Here is a 22,115-nt window from a genome sequence, read left to right as displayed (position 1 = left end):
GTGGCGCTTCTATTTGTGGCTATGCACTGTCCAATATTAAACAGTATCAACTATCAAACCCTAATCCGCCTCCCCCTTTTGTATCCTCTCCTGTCCCCCAGAATACACCATTGTTATGGCTTTCGAGAAGCCATGGGGATACAGGGTTATCTCAGCTGATTTACCAAGCATGACCTTTAGGACAACACAGCCCTGCCCAGACTGACCCTGGGATGACACTATATTAATGACACATGCCCATACACTAGATGTCTGTACCACGGGATCACATTGGCTCCTGAAGGGTATGATGTTGATCATGTCGTTGGGCTGAACCTTTACGTGTGTTGGCGCTGTCTGAACACACAGCATAGTGCAGCAGGCTCATTGTTGGTCTTTACAGTCCTGTTGTTGTGATGGTGGAATGTTCTAGGCTCAGACAGCTCCCCTCCCCAAGTCATTCCCAACCGTGAAGAATTCCATCAATGTGAATCAGCCTTCACGGGAGGACTCCATACTGTTCTGTATTGTAAATGAACTCTCTTCAGACCAGCACTATTAAAGTCAATTATATAGAGAGTCGTTTAACTCCACGGTTTTCTCGTTAAAGTGAACCTCCGAAGCTAACAAAATAAGCACCCTCTCATACTTAGTGTTAAAAGGGCATGTGTTCATTCTCTAGCGTGTGCTTGTTGGTGAGTGTGCTGTGTGTATTTAGGGGGGAGGGTTATATGGTGGTTTGGTGCTTGGCACCTCCCTTCCATGACTTTTATTACAGAGAATAAGAGAGACTGCATTAAACACACACACACACACACACACACACACACACACACACACACACACACACACACACACACACACACACACACACACACACACACACACACACACACACACACACACACACACACACACACACACACACACACACACCACACACACACGCTCCACAACCCTCCCTCACTATCATCAACCTTAATGCCCTGCCCTCACCCAGCAGCAGCTTGTGCCCCCCACCCCTACCACCACATCTGTAAGCAATCCCAGTTTGATGGAATGCACCCTAAACTATCTCCCCCCTCCCTATCTCCCCTCTCTGCCTGTCCCTCCCTCCCTCACCTCCCCACCTCTTCAACTGTCCCTCCCTCCTCTTCTCACCTCCCCACCTCTTCAACTATCCCTCCCTCCCTCTTCTCACCTCTCCAACTGTCCCTCCCTCCCTCTTCTCACCTCTTCAACTGTCCCTCCCTCCCTCTTCTCACCTCTTCAACTGTCCCTCCCTCCCTCTTCTCACCTCTTCAACTGTCCCTCCCTCACCTCCCCACCTCTCCAACTGTCCCTCCCTCCCTCATCTCACCTCTCCAACTGTCCCTCCCTCCCTCGTCTCACCTCTCCAACTGTCCCTTCCTCCCTCGTCTCACCTCTCCAACTGTCCCTCCCTCCCTCTTCTCACCTCTCCAACTGTCCCTCCCTCACTCGTCTCACCTCTCCAACTGTCCCTCCCTCTCTCGTCTCACCTCTCCAACTGTCCCTCCCTCTCTCGTCTCACCTCTCCAACTGTCCCTCCCTCCCTCCCTCGTCTCACCTCTCCAACTGTCCCTCCCTCCCTCCCTCGTCTTACCTCTCCAACTGTCCCTCCCTCCCTCCCTCGTCTCACCTCTCCAACTGTCCCTCCCTCCCTCCCTCGTCTCACCTCTCCAACTGTCCCTCCCTCCCTCCCTCGTCTCACCTCTCCAACTGTCCCTCCCTCCCTCCCTCGTCTCACCTCTCCAACTGTCCCTCCCTCCCTCCCTCGTCTCACCTCTCCAACTGTCCCTCCCTCCCTCCCTCGTCTCACCTCTCCAACTGTCCCTCCCTCCCTCCCTCGTCTCACCTCTCCAACTGTCCCTCCCTCCCTCCCTCGTCTCACCTCTCCAACTGTCCCTCCCTCCCTCGTCTCACCTCTCCAACTGTCCCTCCCTCCCTCCCTCGTCTCACCTCTCCAACTGTCCCTCCCTCCCTCCCTCGTCTCACCTCTCCAACTGTCCCTCCCTCCCTCCCTCGTCTCACCTCTCCAACTGTCCCTCCCTCCCTCCCTCGTCGCACCTCTCCAACTGTCCCTCCCTCCCTCCCTCGTCGCACCTCTCCAACTGTCCCTCCCTCCCTCGTCTCACCTCTCCAACTGTCCCTCCCTCCCTACAGATCCAGCAGTGGGAGCAGAACCTGGAGAAGTTTAACATGGACCTGTTCAGGATGCGCTGTTACCTGGCCAGCCTGCAGGGGGGAGAGCTGCCCAACCCCAAGAGCCTGTTAGCTGCAGCCAGCCGGCCCTCCAAGACCGCCCTGGGACGCCTGGGTGTCTTCTCTGTGTCCTCCTTCCATGCACTGGTGAGGCCCTTCATATGACAAGGTTGAGGGGTAGGGCTGTCTATCCAAATGATATAGAAAGTACTCTAGTTGACCAGAGTTTGTCGTTTAGTCTGGTCTGGCACGAAAGGTTTTCTACAGTAGCTAAAGTCGTTCAGTTAAGGTGTAAACTCTCAAAGGTAACCCTTTGACACATACAATCTTGGAGTATTGCTGTAGGAGACGGAAGTTGAAGCAGGTTGATTGCTGTGAGTCTAGCTGCTGCGTTTGATCCTAGTGCTGACGGAGTGTTATGTCGTCAGATCTGTTCCAGGGATGAGGCCACACTGAGGCGGCGCTCCATGTCCCTGAGCCGGAGATCACGTAACAAGAGAGGCCTCTTCTCCTCCCTCAAAGGCCTCGACAACTTCACCAAGAAGGGCCGTGACAAGAGGCCGTCTACAGAACAGGTCCAGTACCTGAACACACACTGAACACACACACTGGCCCACTGAGTCCATAACACTCAAGGAAGGAAGTCAAATCAAATCAAGGAAATTAAATCAAGACTTTCTCACAATTCTTGGAGAAAGTTCAAATGTGGCCCTGGTGTGCTTTTTCCCCCATCAATGAGATTTTGTTTATTAAATATTTTTCTCTAAGTATTAAGTGCATAATCCACTCTATGTAAACTGAGAGCATTCCAACCACAGGTGCAGGGGGGAGTAAATTCTCTCAGGTTAGTAATTACACTTCCACACAGGCTCATTATCTATTGATGTTTTCAGTCCACCCCCCCTCTACCCTGAAGGTACTGCCCAGGAGAGTCAGTACAGTAGGTGGTCTATTCTAACACAAGGAAAAGACCTGGTTCCCATGATCAAGCCTATTAGGAAAATCCATGGGTTTTAGATAATGGTGTGGTTACGAGACTGAAGTAGGTGAACATTTTGAGGACACCACTACGATCTTTCCTCTGATGTAGTCTTCGGCTTTGAGTTGCGTCTGTGAGGGAGGCTTCACTTTTGACGATTCATAAATGTTTCTCCTGCCGTGTCGTAGCTGTCACTGGAGCTGATGTGTCTGTGATTGTAGGGAACATAAAGCACACATCTAAACTGTGGACACTGCTAACTTCCTGCCCCTGATTCTCCTGTCCTCTTCATAAGAGGCCATGTGTCCTTAATGCAAGCAGCAGGGTCTTCCCTGCTCCTCCCAGTACGCTCCTCACCCCTCCCCCTCTGCGGGGGACTACAGTATATGTGTGTGTGGTGGTTATACGATGTTGTTTAAGGTGTGTTTGGGAGCTCTAGCAGGTTAGCTAATGAGACCCAGTTTGGTTTCACAGCGCAGAAGGCTGAGGTGGCGCACGGCGAGTTGAGGCAGTGATGTAGCATGAATTATTAAAAGCCATATGTGGTAAATTGCAGCCTGCTGTACCGAGCCCTGCAGCGACAAACAGATGGTTTGTGTAAGTCCACTAAATATTAAAACGGCTCCACGCTTTTTCCCAGATTTCCCTCCTAAGCGTAACTCTCCAGTTGGGATACTTTTCTGCGCCTCTATGATGTTGATTCCCATTGAAAGAGTGGCTAAAAGAGCTAATTGCTTCAAAGGTGTTGTAGAGGGATGACTCAAGGTACATCTGCTGTCTTGTGTGGGCAGGGCTGGCGGTAGTGTGGGCAGGGCTGGCGGTAGTGTGGGCAGGGCTGGCGGTAGTGTGGGCAGGGCTGGCGGTAGTGTGGGCAGGGCTGGCGGTAGTGTGGGCAGGGCTGGCGGTAGTGTGGGCAGGGCTGGCGGTAGTGTGGGCAGGGCTGGCGGTAGTGTGGGCAGGGCTGGCGGTAGTGTGGGCAGGGCTGGCGGTAGTGTGGGCAGGGCTGGCGGTAGTGTGAGATACGTTTCCCATCTTTCCTAGAGACTAGTTGAGCCTCTGTGTGACGCCATTGCTCATGACACGTGCTTATTACAGAGGGGTTTAGACAGCAGGCTGATCTTTAATGCCAAACTCTCTCACTCCTTTACTTTCTCTTTCTCATATCCCCTTTCCTCTTTCCTTGGCTCTCTCCTCTCTCTTTCTCTACTTCTATACTATAAACATTAGTCACATCCCACGTCACATTGAGTCATCTCCCTTGACTAAGCCCAAATCCAATTTACTCTGGTTGGTCATTCCAAAATCAGAACCTCTCCCTCAGCACAGGCCCTCCCCTCTCCTCTCCTCTCTCTGCTAGACAAGAGGGTGTAGCGTTACGCTAGAAGCTACCTGGCCAGGGTTCAGGCGCTGTAGTAGACAAGACCGAGGAGGTTTAAGATTTCAAGAAGGAGTTGGCTTTACAACAGTCAACCTGTGGTTTTTACACCTACTTATTACAGGGCCTGCTCTGTGCTGCATACAGCCTGGGTTAGGTAGACAGAGGTCAGTGGAGTACTATATGTGTCACTACTACTGCTTTCTGTCTGGAGAGGCCATGTTCATTTCTCATCGGAGTCTCATCTGTAGCGAGGCGGAGTGTTTGGGTTTAGCTGGGTTGAAGTACAGTAGAGTAGTTATCGGTCATCCCTCTGACCCTGCAGAGTCACCCTTCCTAGAGGGCTAACTACACTACTTTGACCACACATACTAGTCCCAGGAAAGATATTAAAGGCTGTTAAAATAGCCACACATTTGTGAATCATTGCATTAATCAAGTGTGCAACGTGATGTGCAACATGGTTTAGATGAGAAGTTCCTGTATAATTTGAATTGGTATTCTAATAGATGCACTCGCATATAGAGGCTTTGAATGTGGCTTTGGCCAAGTCAAATTGTATTTGTTACATGTGCCGAATACAACACGTGTAGACTTTAACGTGAAATGCTTACTTACGAGCCCTTTCCAAACCATGCAGAGTTAAAAAGTACGATGAAAGCAAAAACGACACAATAAAAGAACAATAGCAAGGCTATATACAAGGTCTACTGGCACCGAGTCAATGTCGAGGGGTACGAGGTAGTTGAGGTAATATGTACATGTCGGTAGGGGTAAAAATGACTAGGCAATCAGGATAGATAATAAACAGAGTGTGATGTGTGTGTTGGGGTGTCAGTGCAGTGTGTGGGTAGAGTCCAGTGAGTGTGCATAAGGGGGTATAAGCTGTTCTGGAGCTTTTTGGTCCCAGATTTGGCGATCCGGTACCGCTTGCCATGCAGTAGCAAAGAGAACAGTCTATGACTTGGGTGGCTGGAGTCTTTGACAATTTTTAGGGCATTCCTCTGACACCGCCTGCTATAGAGGTCCTGGGTGGCAGGGACTGGGGCCGTACTCAATACCCTCTGTGGCGCGTTGCAGTCGGATGCCAAGCAGTTGCCATAACAAGCATTGATGCAGCTAGTCAAGATGTTCTCAATGGTGCAGACGTATAACTTTTGAAGGATCTGAGGTCCCGTGCCTTTTCAACCTCCTGAGGGGGAAGAGGCGTAGCCCCCATTTTGAGGGTTCGCGTGGCAGATGTCTTGCCTACCCTCACCACCTGGGGGCGGCCCGTCAGGAAGTCCAGGATCCATTTGCCGAGGGAGGTGTTGAATCACAGGGTCCTTAGCTTAGTGATGAGCTTTGAGGGCACTATGGTGTTGAACACTGCGCTGTAGTCAATGAATAGCATTCTCACATAGGTGTTCCTTTTGTCTAGGTGGGAAAGGGCAGTGTGGAGTGCAATAGAGATTGCATCATCTGTGGATCTGTTGGGGTGGTATGTGTAAACAGAAAAGTTGCAAATCTGATGTTGACGAGGGATATTTTACTAATGTAACCCCCCCCCCCCCCCCCCAGAGCTAAAGTAAGAGATCTGGAGAGGGAGAGGTGTCCCCCACCATCGTCTCTGCCGGTTCGGGCGGTCTCTCCTTTCATCTCTTCCCTCTCTCTTTCTCCTGCCACACATAAGTCTTATTAGCCTCGGTCCTGTTTCTGTATCTACACACTGCTTATTACTGCCTTCTTCTGGGGCCTCACAGGTTGCCTCTGCCCCATCCTCCATGGAAATGATATCAAAGCACCAGGCCCTCACTGCTCACTTTTTAATTAGCTACATAATAACAGTGTCTGTCTGTGTAATACGTCTGCTGCTATGGGTCACTGCTGTTTAATAGATGACTAAGGGGATTTTTACAAGTCAATGTGTGTTTCTCTTCGTTGCAGATCTTTGAAAGTAATGAAGGAGGACAGGCCTACTGCTTCCCACACACTAGTTCTGAGGTGAGTCTGTTACCATTTTTTTATACGACTGTTTCATAAAATTGTATGACCTTGTTAAGAAATATAGATGTCAAAATACCATCTTTTTTTTTATGTCTGCTTCGGATTAGATATCAAACAAGTGTCAAACAATCTTATAGTTAATTGACTGAGCGTCTACCGTCTAGATTTTCTAAGTGAGCGCATATGTCTGAAACATGGAACAGCAGTATCATGCGTCTCATCAAGCTTCATGGTTACGAATTACGATGACAAGCCGTGTGATGACATCTCTCAGGTGTTATCACGGGTTAGGGGTCATGTCTGCATGTCGTGTCTGACTCTGCAAATTTAGGGCTGTGGTCTCTATCATGCGTAGAGCGTGATCAGGATGAAAGCTGAGATTCCTCTAATGCCATCTGCAGTCGTCTAACTCGACTGCCTTTTCTGTACATCAAAAGGAGAAAAACCTGCACCCCAGTGGTTCTAAGGGGGAACATAAACCACAAGAAGGGATACTAAACAAAGACAAGATCATAGAGCTCTAAAGTGAGTTATTTAACCTACCGCAACCAATTGGTCATCATCAGCGTCTTACCCACTAGTAACCTTTAGACCGTGTCCAATAGAAGCCCACGCTGACATTCTACCCCTCACTGTCTAAAGGCGTCAGCATGCCTGAGTTCGGCTGGCGCCCAGCCGAAACGAACAAGTGTGTTTGCGTACTCCCTTCACCGTCCAAAATGACCGCACCATTATAGCTGATTATAAATCCATAATAATACATATATTATCACCTGATGTTGTGTTAGATCTTTTTAATCAACTTACGTTCTTGTGAACGTTACAAGTTTTGAACTTCTATTTGCTATTTATTGCCTGTAGGCCTCATTGACCTGAGCTCATACAACTTGTTTTTGAGTAAAAAAAAGCATAATGTATGGATTATTTTGACTATAACATATTGCGCTATTTGTCACTGACTACTGTGTGTCAAAGTTTAACAAGGACTCTCTCCTCCTCACCAGTGTCATGATCAAAGATATGATCAAGAGCCTCACATACAGTATATCGTTTGGTCATTGTGCTGCCACAGAATGAATTGTGGCAAAGGCCTCAAAAAAGCTTTATGTACCAGAGCTGCGAGAAAAGTTCTATATATTATTGAAACAATACTGCGATTGTTTGTGAGAATGCCAACAGGCGTGGTTCCTGTGGGGGAAAGGTTCCTGTGGGGGAAAGGTTCCCATGGAAGCCAAGAAGGGGAGTGAGGTGCATGCTAAAACACACATGCATGTGGGGGTCTGGGAGAGGAAGTGTGTCAATCTGATGAATGGGCATATGCCTGAACTCAATTTTATACACTAATTGTAGTCTCACCCATTCATTTCTAATGACTGGTCATTTTTGACCGGGAACACCACAGGTGTACAAAAGTTAAATAAAACACCCAAAATGCAATGAAAATCATCAATGTATTTTGTGTGTTCAGATGCCCTGTGTGGACCAAGTCATGGAACCTTATGACAGTCCGATTAAATTAACTTCATTTTTCAGAGACAACTTGTAAATCAGTCCTATTCGACTAGAACACAGCAGGAGGGTTAAAAGACCTTCGCTTGAAAAACAAGAAAAGCGGCAATAATAATGTTTGCCAATTTTTTGAGACGTCGTAGCTAGTATACACTTCCTCAAAATATTTAGAATTAATCTAAGATAACTCAAGAAATCTGTCATTCATTTTGTCGTTTTTGCCGAAGAGTTCTTAGTCGCGCAATAAAAAAAAAACTAAAAACGAATCGTCTCTCGTTGAATGCCAACAAAGACTTTATTGAAGAATCCCTACCGAACTGTTTCGGATGGGAATTATGCGGACGCCTTAAGCAGCAGGGGTAAAACCTCCAGACTTGTTCTGGTGGTGTACTTAGGGGCTCCTCTTTACCACGTGAAGGGGATCATTCGAAAGTATTGCGAGACAGTGTTGAGAAGCTCTGTGTGAAAGTGGGGAGTGAATACCACAAATTCTCACAATCTGAGCGCTAACATAATGTAGCTGTAAACCCCCTTGGATCACACATTGGAACTATTATGTGGTAACAAACCTGTTGTCAGGCAGTTCCAAATACGGTCTAGAATTTTCTCACACAGACAGCACTGTACCTCTGTTGTCTGTGGCTCTTCTGCTCTCCTGTTCATCCATACAAAACAACTTGTCCTGAATGTGTTGGGATCTATGGGACAGATAGTTTGACATGCAAACGGCTGGTCTGGTCACAATGAACACACAGCGAGAGCAGTATATCTGTCCGGCAGCCTCGCGTCACCCCTCTGGACACAAAGCTCTGCATTGAGATTGAGTCAGAGAGTAGCGGACCAGGGTGAATGTGGCCAATGTTAAAGCCATATAGCCACCTCTAACAGCAATTGCTCCACCCAGCCACAGAGTAGGATGTGGCTGAAGAAGGGACAAAGATGGCCTTTCTTCAGGACGAGCGTTCAATGTTGTTGGGAAAGTGTCACAATGTTTTACCCGTTCCCCACTCCGCCCTGGAGTTGGATGAGGACACGTCCTTCCCAGAGGCCATTTTTAAGTTATGAGAGATTTATAATCTAATAGGTCAGAGAAGAGACAAGCCAGCTTCATTGATTGTAGCCCCATTTGCGTTTCATCCTGTCTCTCTGTTCTCTATCCAGTCAACACGCATCCTGTTTGATGGCTTTGACTTGTTCTCTACCGTTTTTTGGTCTTTCTGGATCTTAATTTCAGCAATGGTTCTATTAATCAATCATCTCCACTCCCATAACCCACTGAAGGAATGGGTGGATGGGGCGGGTGTGTGTGTGTGTGGCTATGTTCTTTTATGAGATGGGCTTCTCCACAGCTGTCTCAACAGACTGGTGATCTGTTGACATTGTTTAAACAGGCTTGGAAGGAATGCTGCAAATCAGGGGGAGCTTCAGCTTGTTGAGGGATATGGAGGGCTCTGACAGTGGCTGCCAGCGAACCCTCCTCACCTGTATCCCTTAGGAATGAACGGCATCATGGTGCTCCTGTACAAATCTTTGGCTCTCCAGAGGCTGTGACAGACCATGTCAGTCCTGTGAGATCCCCCTGACCCCCATTCCCCCATCATGCCCCTGTTCCACCTGTCACCGCCTCTATTCAACCAGCAGCTCTCTGACCTGTTGTACTGTAGTTGACCTCTCACCCCCTTCCTCCGCCCCTGTGCTGTTGCAGCCCCCATCCCTCCTTTTCTGCCACGCTTTGTTACCCATGAGCACCGCCACCTTACTGCATGTGAGGTCAGAGGTAAGGAAGTGCCGCTAATGTTAGCTTCTCCCTGTGTGGAGTGGTCAACTCTGGTCTTATGTCACCTTGGCTCGTGAATTTGACTATTATTTTTGAAGAAACAGTTTGGGGAAGATATTTTAAGAACTAAATGTACTTAGAAGGCAGTGTGCTTCAATAATGGAAATAGACTATGGAATTATTTAATACCGTTCTATTTCCTCTCGTTTAAAAAAAAAAAAGGTACATTTTGATGTTACACAAAGATTTGCCTGAGCTGTAGTATTTGTATGTTAGCCTGTTGCTAGGAGGTACTGTACCGAGTTGAAAGTGTTTTGGAGTGGTGGTTAGCTCTGACATGAACTGTCCATTACTCTTGATTCCATTTTAGAAGATACCGGATGTTGGTTGGCTGCTAGAAATTATTTCCCCTCTTAAGTGAGGAAATACTGAAGTATAGGTTTGTGTTTGCAAACAAACACACACATTGAGGGCAGACGCATGCTGAGGCTTGGCTTGGCCTGTGGAAAGTTGACCAGGCCGTTACAACCCTGCCTGGGGCCATGAATGAGTGCACAGTCACTCGGCAGCTACTGGGCTTGAGGTGAAGAGGCAGACTGGTCACCAACCGCCAACTGAACGTTTACTTTCCAGTCACACCATGTTAGATGGACAGACAGACAGGGTGGTTGTTATGCAACCTTTGCCATGACAACCCGGTTTTCTCTCAATGTATAAACATGGCCTCATTAACCCACAGGAGTGGACAGAAAGTTGTAGAAGAACCAGCTCTCTGTTGCTTGCCTCCCCAAAGGTTTGAGCGACACATTGGCCAAAACATTGGTAGGCTTTATGCTGGCAGTGTTCTGTCAGGTTATTCTTTCCAAATGGACATGTTGCTGGAAAATTCAATGACTGTTTTCTTGTACATGTTTCTTTCCAGACACCTTGGTCAGAAAGCCACTTTGTGTGTGTGTGTGTGTGTGTGTGTGTGTGTGTGTGTGTGTGTGTGTGTGTGTGTGTGTGAAATCCCCAAAAGTCCCCACAAGGATAGTTAAAAAAGGAAAATTGTCCCTTGTGGGGACAAAGGCTATTTTAGGGTTAGGTTAGGGAAACTAGGATTTTGAATGGAACTCAATTTTAGGGCCCCACAAGGATAGTAAAACATATGGCGTGTGTGTGACGCACATGTTTATGCCCGACAAACATCATAAACCGACCATAGTCAAAGAGACCAGTCAGGTCTCTGGGGGAGAATGTCTCCCAAGGTTTTCCTCTGTGACACACCAGCAGACAGACAGACAGACAGCATCCCGGAGCCACATACACCACTCTGTTGGCTCTCCAAGTGGTAGAACTCCACCTCTCTCCTCCAGACCTTACCATAGCAACTGGAAATGTCTATCTCGTTGTGACTTTTGAAACATGTTTGAGTGGTTCTTGGCGGTGTGGAGCCTGTATAGCAGCTGTGGTCTGTGCTGTTACTGTGGCGTCGCCCACAATCTCTTTCCCTTCAGAGACATGGAGTCGCAACCAAAACCCAAATACTGCAGCTTCTGAGGCCCAGTGGCAGGACACAACCCAGCATTAATGCTAACCCCAACCTCATTGTTAATGTGGATAGGGAATAATTGGCCTAAGGGCCTCAGATGGTCTCCTGGAAAGAGCCTGTAAAGGCAGCCATTAATCCATCACTGAACATGAAATCATCTGGATGGCACTTAGAACTAAATGGGGCTATTATTATCATGATGATGCTAAGTCTTTTTGTAGATCTGTGCAGATGTCGCCCGTCTAGACACGTTCCTCGCAAATTCTGCCAATAGCCCCCTGTAATCAATCCTCTTGTGTACACCATCATTATGATGGCTATTATATGAAACGACTCCATCCTGCGATGTCTAAATTGCTAATTGCATGACATCTTTGCACTGAACTTTGAGCCACTGCCAGTTTCTGCATCGGTTTAATGGAAACCTATTGATCTGTCCGCTGACTGTTTTCCTCTCTCGACATCTTGCCCCTCTCTCTCGCCGTCTTGCCCTCTCTCTCTCGCCGTCTTGCCCTCTCTCTCTCGCCGTCTTGCCCTCTCTCTCTCTCGCCGTCTTGCCCCTCTCTCTCGCCGTCTTGCCCTCTCTCTCTCGCCGTCTTGCCCTCTCTCTCGCCGTCTTGCCCTCTCTCTCTCGCCGTCTTGCCCTCTCTCTCTCGCCGTCTTGCCCTCTCTCTCTCGCCGTCTTGCCCTCTCTCTCTCGCCGTCTTGCCCTCTCTCTCTCGCCGTCTTGCCCTCTCTCTCTCGCCGTCTTGCCCTCTCTCTCTCGCCGTCTTGCCCTCTCTCTCTCACCGTCTTGCCCTCTCTCTCTCTCGCCGTCTTGCCCTCTCTCTCTCTCGCCGTCTCGCCCTCTCTCTCTCTCGCCGTCTCGCCCTCTCTCTCTCTCGCCGTCTCGCCCTCTCTCTCTCTCGCCGTCTCGCCCTCTCTCTCTCGCCGTCTCGCCCTCTCTCTCTCGCCGTCTCGCCCTCTCTCTCTCGCCGTCTCGCCCTCTCTCTCTCTCGCCGTCTCGCCCTCTCTCTCTCGCCGTCTCGCCCTCTCTCTCTCTCGCCGTCTCGCCCTCTCTCTCTCTCGCCGTCTCGCCCTCTCTCTCTCTCGCCGTCTCGCCCTCTCTCTCTCTCGCCGTCTCGCCCTCTCTCTCTCTCGCCGTCTCGCCCTCTCTCTCTCTCGCCGTCTCGCCCTCTCTCTCTCTCGCCGTCTCGCCCTCTCTCTCTCTCGCCGTCTCGCCCTCTCTCTCTCTCGCCGTCTCGCCCTCTCTCTCTCTCGCCGTCTCGCCCTCTCTCTCTCTCGCCGTCTCGCCCTCTCTCTCTCTCGCCCTCTCTCTCTCTCGCCCTCTCTCTCTCTCGCCCTCTCTCTCTCTCGCCGTCTCGCCCTCTCTCTCTCTCGCCGTCTCGCCCTCTCTCTCTCGCCGTCTCGCCCTCTCTCTCTCTCGCCGTCTCGCCCTCTCTCTCTCTCGCCGTCTCGCCCTCTCTCTCTCTCGCCGTCTCGCCCTCTCTCTCTCTCTCGCCGTCTCGCCCTCTCTCTCTCTCTCGCCGTCTCGCCCTCTCTCTCTCTCTCGCCGTCTCGCCCTCTCTCTCTCTCTCGCCGTCTCGCCCTCTCTCTCTCTCGCCGTCTCGCCCTCTCTCTCTCTCGCCGTCTCGCCCTCTCTCTCTCTCGCCGTCTCGCCCTCTCTCTCTCTCGCCGTCTCGCCCTCTCTCTCTCTCGCCGTCTCGCCCTCTCTCTCTCTCGCCGTCTCGCCCTCTCTCTCTCTCGCCGTCTCGCCCTCTCTCTCTCTCGCCGTCTCGCCCTCTCTCTCTCTCGCCGTCTCGCCCTCTCTCTCTCTCGCCGTCTCGCCCTCTCTCTCTCTCGCCGTCTCGCCCTCTCTCTCTCTCGCCGTCTCGCCCTCTCTCTCTCTCGCCGTCTCGCCCTCTCTCTCTCTCGCCGTCTCGCCCTCTCTCTCTCTCGCCGTCTCGCCCTCTCTCTCTCTCGCCGTCTCGCCCTCTCTCTCTCTCGCCGTCTCGCCCTCTCTCTCTCTCGCCGTCTCGCCCTCTCTCTCTCTCGCCGTCTCGCCCTCTCTCTCTCTCGCCGTCTCGCCCTCTCTCTCTCTCGCCGTCTCGCCCTCTCTCTGTCTCGCCCTCTCTCTCTCTCGCCGTCTCGCCCTCTCTCTCTCTCGCCGTCTCGCCCTCTCTCTCGCCGTCTCGCCCTCTCTCTCTCTCTCGCCGTCTCGCCCTCTCTCTCTCTCGCGCCGTCTCGCCCTCTCTCTCTCTCTCGCCGTCTCGCCCTCTCTCTCTCTCGCCGTCTCGCCCTCTCTCTCTCTCGCCGTCTCGCCCTCTCTCTCTCTCGCCGTCTCGCCCTCTCTCTCTCTCGCCGTCTCGCCCTCTCTCTCTCTCGCCGTCTCTCTCTCTCTCTCTCTCGCCCTCTCTCTCTCTCGCCCTCTCTCTCTCTCGCCCTCTCTCTCTCTCGCCCTCTCTCTCTCTCGCCCTCTCTCTCTCTCGCCCTCTCTCTCGCCCTCTCTCTCTCTCGCCGTCTCGCCCTCTCTCTCTCTCGCCGTCTCGCCCTCTCTCTCTCTCGCCCTCTCGCCCTCTCTCTCTCTCGCCGTCTCTCTCTCTCTCGCCCTCTCTCTCTCTCTCGCCCTCTCGCCCTCTCTCTCTCTCGCCCTCTCTCTCTCTCTCGCCCTCTCTCTCTCTCTCGCCCTCTCTCTCTCTCTCGCCCTCTCTCTCTCTCTCGCCCTCTCTCTTTCTCTCGCCCTCTCTCTCTCTCTCGCCCTCTCTCTCTCCCGCCGTCTTGCCCACTCTCTCTCCCGCCATCTCGCCCTCTTTCCCGCCCTCTCTCTCCCGCCATCTCGCCCTCTCTCTCTCCCGCCCTCTCTCTCTCACGCCATCTCACCCTCTCTCTCTCTCCCGCCCTCTCTCTCTCACGCCATCTCACCCTCTCTCTCTCTCCCGCCCTCTCTCTCTCCCGCCATCTCACCCTCTTTCTCTCTCCCGCCCTCTCTCTCTCCCGCCATCTCACCCTCTCTCTCTCTCCCGCCATCTCACCCTCTCTCTCTCCCGCCATCTCGCCCTCTCTCTCTCACGCCATCTCGCCCTCTCTCTACTTTCAGAGACTGGACAGCTTGGCCAACCACTACTCTCTGGCTCCCCCTGAGGGTGGCCTTTGGGAGAGCAGTGGAGAAACACTGACCTGTGTGTACATGCCCGACAGCCACGCCATCCAAGTGCCTATGAGACGAGACCATACAGTGGCTGATGTCGTCTCCCTAGCCTGCAAGGTGAGAGTCACAGAGAAGGGATTGTTATGATGTTCACGTTCCCAAAACTGAGCCCTTTGAGTGTAAATATTACGGCAGATATATCGTTGATTTGAACAGAGGCACTTAAGAGAGAAGCTTTTACTTTAGCTTATGCCTTGCTTTTATTAACCCTGCTTTTATTCATTTTTTAAACGACACTCTGTCAATGTAATCATGTTAAAAGCTCCAATCTGTGAGTAATTTGACCAACCCACGCTCTACTGCCTTTTGTGACACACTCTTTATTTATTGTTATGCCCATTGTAGAGCTCTGGCTTGTACAGTAGACAGTTCCAGATGTTTACTGTCTCTGTCTCATTATCTGTCTGTCTCATTGTCTGTCCGGCCGTCTCATTGTCTGTCTGGCCGTCCTTCTCATTGTCCGTCTGTCTCCCGGCCCACACACACTGCACTCTCTGACCACACAGTCACCTGTCCTCACTCTGTCTCTCAGGTTTGTGACAGAGTGGATGGCTAGCTAGTTCATTCTCACACCCACACTTCTTGTGCCGGGACGATACCAGGATTGCGATACTCGTTAGTATCATGGCAAGGAGACACAAAGCCGATTTTAAACTTCTTTAGGAAAACAGCCCTATTGTTGGAAATAAACATTGTCATCCGAACGATATCATAACCGCCATCGATAAGAGACAGTACTGTGCTAAGGCTTTCGACTCTGTCAATAACAACATTCTTATCGGCAGACTCAACAGCCTTGGTTTCTCAAATGACTGCCTCGCTTGGTTCACCAACTACTTCTCCGATAGAGTTCAGTGTGTCAAATCGGAGGGCCTGTTGTCCGGACCTCTGGCAGTCTCTGGGGGTGCCATAGGGTTCAATTCTCGGGCCGACTCTCTTCTCTGTATGCATCAATGATGTTGCTCTCGCTGCTGGTGATTCTTTGATCCACCTCTACGCAGACAACACCATTCTGTATACCTCTGGCCCTTCGTTGGACACTGTGTTAACAAACCTCCAGATGAGCTTCAATGCCATACAACTCTCCTTCTGTGGCCTCCAACTGCTCTTAAATGCAAGTAAAACTAAATGCATGCTCTTCAACCGATCGCTGCCCGCACCTGCCCGTCTCTCCAGCATCACTACTCTGGTCGGTTCTGACTTAGAATATGTGGACAACTACAAATACCTAGGTGTCTGGTTGGACTGTAAACTCTCCTTCCAGACTCACATTAAACATCTCCAATCCAAAATTAAATCTATAATCGGCTTCCTATTTCGCACCAAAGCATCCTTCACTCATGCTGCCAAACATACCCTTGTAAAACTGACCATCCTACCAATCCTCGACTTTGGAGATGTCATTTACAAAATAGCCTCCAACACTCTACTCAGCAAATTGGATGCAGTCTATCACAGTGCCATCCGTTTTGTCACCAAAGCCCCATATACTACCCACCACTGCGACCTGTATGATCTCTTCGGCTGGCCCTCGCATCATACTCGTCGCCAAACCCACTGGCTCCAGGTCATCTACAAGTCTCTGCTAGGTAAAGCCCCGCCTTATCTCAGCTCACTGGTCACCATAGCAGCACCCACCCGTAGCCTGAGCTCCAGCAGGTTTATCTCACTGGTCATCCCCAAAGCCAATTCTTCCTTTGGCTGCCTCTCCTTCCAGTTCTCTGCTGCCAATGACTGGAACAAACTGCAACAATCTCTGAAGCTGGAGACTCTTACCTCCCTCACTAGCTTTAATCACCAGCTGTCAGAGCAGCTCACAGATCACTGCACCTGTACATAGCTCATCTGTAAATAGCCCATCCAACTACCTCATCCCCATACTTTATTTATTTATGTCAATTTACACATTCATCTTCTGCACATCCTACCATTCCAGTGTTTAATTGCTTTATTGTAATTACTTTGCCACCATGGCCTATTTATTGCCTTACCTCTCTTATCCTACCTCATTTGCACATGCTGTATATAGATTTTTCTACTGTATTATTGATTGTATGTTTGTTTATTCCATATGAAACTCTGTTGTTGTATGTGTCGAACTGCTTTGCTTTATCTTGGCCAGGTCGCAGTTGTAAATGAGAACTTGTTCTCAACTAGCCTACCTGGTTAAATAAAGGTGAAATAAAAAATAAATCCAGAGTCACATTTGTTTTCCAAGCTATAGCACTCAATATTTATACAGCAGGTTTTTAAAGGACCGTCTTTTCATTTTTGCCATATCGCGACGCTGGTATTGTCACAGCCCTACACACAGCACAGACACATGTACACACACACTTTATTAATTGCACAGGTCATACTTGACGCCCCTTCATCTTAATCACCTTGGAGCTGTAGTGAAGACATCCCATGTCACATGATACAACAGCACAGATATAACCAAATGCCTTTTTTGTTTAGACCAGGTATCTGGCCTAGACTAGTTGTGTTTGCTGTGTATTGCTGCATTCAGGGTGTTTGACAGACAGTGTTCTCCTGTCACAGTTGAATCAGCTGGACCCTAGCCTGCACTGTCTCAGACTACACAGATGCTTGGCCCAGAAAGTAGAGGTCCGTACCCCTGCACCCAGCGAACTACTACATGACCTGGTGAGAGAACACACTATTCAGCATAATACTTCCCTGGAAATGCATAGAACAATAACATTGTTTAAGTTGTGTTTAACATCACTGGTTGACTTGTGGAGTTGTGGTTTCTAAGCTGAGTTGTCCCTCTTTTGTGCAGTTGTATGACGAGCTTGAGGTGTTCCTGCTGAATGTATTCACCCTGCAGATGACCAGACCTGCCTACACTGGGGACTTTGGTGAGTGTTTGGTTCTCTAGCAGACAGGAACCGTATGTGTCTCATTGCCACAGACATCCTATAAAGAATTGGCTGTATGTCATTATTATGGTCATTGCACCTTACGAACCATCGTTGGCGCCTTCTCTCGTCTCTGTCAGGCTTTGCTGTGACAGGGCACATAGACGGACAGAGGAACAGCCGCGTCTTTGTCAGTGAGGTGCTGTCTGATGGACTGGCCTTCAGTGAAGGTATGTTCCCTTAACTGGCCTTCAGTGAAGGTATGTTCCCTTAACTTTGACTTCAACATGATTCATATTGAAATATTCATACATATCTGGATGATACTGTGTAATTACAGTGTGCCGTTATTTCTTACAGTGTTTGTTTTGTGTTCATTCCTCTCCAGGGCTGAGACCAGAGGATGAGATTGTGGTTCTGAATGGTCGAGGTGTGTCCACTCTGGACCTGGGTCTGATCCAGATGTTGTTTTCGGAGCAGACCCTCCAGCTGACCCTCAGACGGGAAGCCGCGTCCACCTCACCCCCGACCTCTGGTCCCTCCACCCCGACCCCACTTCCCAACCAATCACAGCTGCTGCAGGACTTCCTGGACACACACCACCGCGCCAAGTCCACCACAGGTGAGAAGGCCTAAACACATACAGTGGGGCAAAAAAGTATTTAGTCAGCCACCAATTGTGCAAGTTCTCCCACTTAAAAAGGAGAGAGGCCTGTAATTTTCATCATAGATACACTTCAACTATGACAGAAAAAATCCCAAAAATCACATTGTAGGATTTTTAATGAATTTATTTGCAAATTATGGTGGAAAATAAGTATTTGGTCAATAACAAAAGTTTATATCAATACTTTGTTATATACCCTTTGTTGGCAATGACAGAGGTCAAACGTTTTCTGTAAGTCTTCACAAGGTTTTCACACACTGTTGCTGGTATTTTGGCCCATTCCTCCATGCAGATCTCCTCTAGAGCAGTGATGTTTTGGGGCTGTTGCTGGGCAACACGGACTTTCAACTCCCTCCAAAGATTTTCTATGGGGTTGAGATCTGGAGACTGGCTAGGCCACTCCAGGACCTTGAAATGCTTCTTACGAAGCCACTCCTTCGTTGCCCGGGCGGTGTGTTTGGGATCATTGTCATGCTGAAAGACCCAGCCACGTTTCATCTTCAATGCCCTTGCTGATGGAAGGAGGTTTTCACTCAAAATCTCACGATACATGGCCCCATTCATTCTTTCCTTTACACGGATCAGTCGTCCTGGTCCCTTTGCAGAAAAACAGCCCCAAAGCATGATGTTTCCACCCCCATGCTTCACAGTAGGTATGGTGTTCTTTGGATGCAACTCAGCATTCTTTGTCCTCCAAACACGACGAGTTGAGTTTTTACCAAAAAGTTATATTTTGGTTTCATCTGACCATATGACATTCTCCCAATCTTCTTCTGGATCCTCCAAATGCTCTCTAGCAAACTTCAGACGGGCCTGTACATGTACTGGCTTAAGCAGGGGGACACGTCTGGCACTGCAGGATTTGAGTCCCTGGTGGCGTAGTGTGTTACTGATGGTAGGCTTTGTTACTTTGGTCCCAGCTCTCTGTAGGTCATTCACTAGGTCCCCCCCGTGTGGTTCTGGGATTTTTGCTCACCGTTATGGTGATCATTTTGACCCCACGGGGTGAGATCTTGCGTGGAGCCCCAGATCGAGGGAGATTATCAGTGGTCTTGTATGTCTTCCATTTCCTAATAATTGCTCCCACAGTTGATTTCTTCAAACCAAGCTGCTTACCTATTGCAGATTCAGTCTTCCCGGCCTGGTGCAGGTCTACAATTTTGTTTCTGGTGTCCTTTGACAGCTCTTTGGTCTTGGCCATAGTGGAGTTTGGAGTGTGACTGTTTGAGGTTGTGGACAGGTGTCTTTTATACTGATAACAAGTTCAAACAGGTGCCATTAATACAGGTAACATTAATACAGGTAACGAGTGGAGGACAGAGGAGCCTCTTAAAGAAGAAGTTACAGGTCTGTGAGAGCCAGAAATCTTGCTTGTTTGTAGGTGACCAAATACTTATTTTCCACCATAATTTGCAAATAAATTCATAAAAAAATCCTACAATGGGATCTTCTGGATGTTTTTTTTTTTTCTCATTTTGTCTGTCATAGTTGAAGTGTACCTATGATGAAAATTACAGTCCTCTCATCTTTTTAAGTGGGAGAACTTGCACAATTGGTGGCTGACTAAATACCGTCATTGAAAATAAGAATGTGTTCTTAACTGACTTGCCTAGTTAAAGTTAAATAAAGGTGTAAAAAAAGAGGCCAAAAATACCGATTTGCGATTGTTATGAAAACTTGAAATCGGCCCTAATTAATTGGTCGACCTCTAGTCGGAAGTCTACATACACTAAGGTGACTGTGACTTTAAACAGCTTGGAAAATTCCAGAAAATGATTTCATGGCTTTAGAAGCTTCTGATAGCCTAATATCCATAATTTGATTCAATTGGAGGTGTACCTGTGGATGTATTTCAAGGCCTACCTTCAAACACAGTGCCTCTTTGCTTGACAAAATGGGAAAATGAAAAGAAATCAGCCAAGACCTCAGAAAAGAAATTGTAGACCTCCACAAGTCTATTTCATCCTTGGGAGCAATTTACAAACGCCTGAAGGTACCACATTCATCTGTACAAACAATAGTGCGCAAGTATAAACACCATGGGACCACGCAGCCGTCATACCGCTCAGGAAGGAGACGCGTTCTGTCTCCTAGAGATGAATGTACTTTGGTGCGAAAAGTGCAAATCAATCCCAGAACAACAGCAAAGGACCTTGTGAAGATGCTGGAGGAAACGGGTACAAAAGTATCTATATCCACAGTAAAATGAGTCCTATATCGACATAACCTGAAAGGCCGCTCAGCAAGGAAGAAGCCACTGCTCCACCATAAAGAAGCCAGGCTACGGTTTGCAACTGCACACAGGGACAAAGATCGTACTTTTTGGAGAAACTTCACAAAATAGATGTTATCATGGGGGAGGGAAATGATGTGGATATATTGAAGCAACATCTCAAGACATCAGTCAGGAAGTTAAAGCTTGGTCGCAAATTGGTCTTCCAAATGGACAATGACCCCAAGCATACTTCCAAAGTTGTGACAATATGGCTTAAGGACGACAAAGTCAAGGTATTGGAGTGGCCATCACAAAGCCCTGACCTCAATCCTATAGAAGATTTGGCAGAACTGAAAAAGCGTGTGAGAGCAAGGAGGCCTACAAACGTGACTCAGTTACTCCAGCTCTGTCAGGAGGAATGGGCCAAAATTCACCCAACTTATTGTGGGAAGCTTGAGGAAGTCTACCCGAAACGTTTGACCCAAGTTAAACAATTTAAAGGCAATGCTACCAAATACTGATTGAGTGTATGTAAACTTCTGACCCACTGGGAATGTGATGAAAGAAATAAAAGCTGAAATAAATCATTCTGTCTACTATTATTCTGACACTTCACATTCTTAAAATAAAGTGGTGATCCTAACTGACCTAAAACAGGGAGTTTTTACCAGTATTAAATGTCAGGAATTGTGAAACTAAGTTGAAATGTATTTGGCTAAGGTGTATGTAAACTTCCGACTTCAACTGTGCGTACCCACTCACTAACGCACACACCCAGTACTGTGTCTTTGCCAAAAGGCTGGTATGCATCACTTCACAGGTCTAACATAGTTACTATAACCATACAATATGTTGGGAAAATCACTGGCTCAAAGAACTGGCGTCAGTTGTGTGATGGAGCTCAGCATCAGCTGGTTTACTGTGGAACTGAGTAGTCACCAACAATCACAGTAGACAGACAGACTGATAATGCATTGATGTTGACCTTGGCTTAGTATTGTATACTGCATCTACTGTTCACTGAGAGCAGTAAAAATACAGCAAGTGTTCCTGGCTGTGGCAGGTGGCTGGTGAGTGAGAGTCATACTTCCACAGAATTGCTTCTACTTGGCAGCTACTGGGTGGGAGGACTGAGCCTACTGTCAGCAAGCTGTTGCCCTGCCTTGATTTTCTCCACCAGTGTGATATCATAATTGAAATGATGCCAGAATATCAGAAAAATGCTGACGGGTTCTGTGGAAAGTGCCATTTTTTTTTGGTATGAAATTACCATACCATGGTTTTTATTTTATTTGTTACCTTTATTTTAGCTGGAAGCCACCATTGAGACCAGTGTCTCTTTTTCAAGATAGCCCTCCAGTGGGGGCTGTTTAGGGGAGGATGGCTCATAATAATAGCTGGAATGGTGTCAATGGAATGGTATCAAACACATCACAGATGTGGATTCCATGTGGTTGATACCACTCCATTGACACCAGTCCAGCCATTATTAGTAGCCGTCCACCCCTCAGTAGCCTCCACTGGAGCCATGTACAGTGGCAAGAAAAAGTATGTGAACCCTTTGGAGTTACCTGGATTTCTGCATAAATTAGTCATAACATTTGATCTGATCTTCATCTAAGTCACAACAATAGACAAACACAGTCTGCTTAAACTAACAACACACAATTCTACGTTTTCAAGCCTTTATTGAACACACCATGTAAACATTCACAGTGTAGGGTGGAAAAGTATGTGAACCCTTGGATTTAATAACTGGTTGACCCTCTTTTGACAGCAATAAACTCAACCAAACGTTTTCTGTAGTTGCGGATCAGACCTGC

At 48.6% G+C, this 22,115-nt stretch overlaps 1 protein-coding gene across 5 annotated transcripts in view; it reads left to right on the top strand.

Annotated features, from left to right (window-relative positions):
• The window catches only part of LOC129812697 (rho guanine nucleotide exchange factor TIAM2-like), a 159,390-nt gene that overhangs the window by 99,924 nt on the left and 37,351 nt on the right, over nt 1-22,115 (top strand). For 4 of the 5 annotated variants that reach the window (XM_055864495.1, XM_055864496.1, XM_055864500.1 and 1 more), the window contains 8 exons: nt 2,164-2,349; nt 2,631-2,777; nt 6,483-6,539; nt 14,436-14,603; nt 17,091-17,195; nt 17,332-17,410; nt 17,551-17,640; nt 17,799-18,032. In XM_055864495.1, the coding sequence (XP_055720470.1) occupies nt 2,164-2,349; nt 2,631-2,777; nt 6,483-6,539; nt 14,436-14,603; nt 17,091-17,195; nt 17,332-17,410; nt 17,551-17,640; nt 17,799-18,032 (1,066 nt within the window). Of the gene's footprint in view, nt 1-2,163; nt 2,350-2,630; nt 2,778-6,482; nt 6,540-14,435; nt 14,604-17,090; nt 17,196-17,331; nt 17,411-17,550; nt 17,671-17,798; nt 18,033-22,115 lie in introns of those variants that run through there. The other variant, XM_055864502.1, reaches the window with a different exon arrangement.

Source organism: Salvelinus fontinalis, chromosome 16 (assembly GCF_029448725.1).
Source record: "Salvelinus fontinalis isolate EN_2023a chromosome 16, ASM2944872v1, whole genome shotgun sequence".
In the NCBI taxonomy this organism is placed as follows: Eukaryota; Metazoa; Chordata; class Actinopteri; order Salmoniformes; family Salmonidae; genus Salvelinus; species Salvelinus fontinalis.
This window is presented reverse-complemented; position numbering and strand designations above follow the sequence as displayed.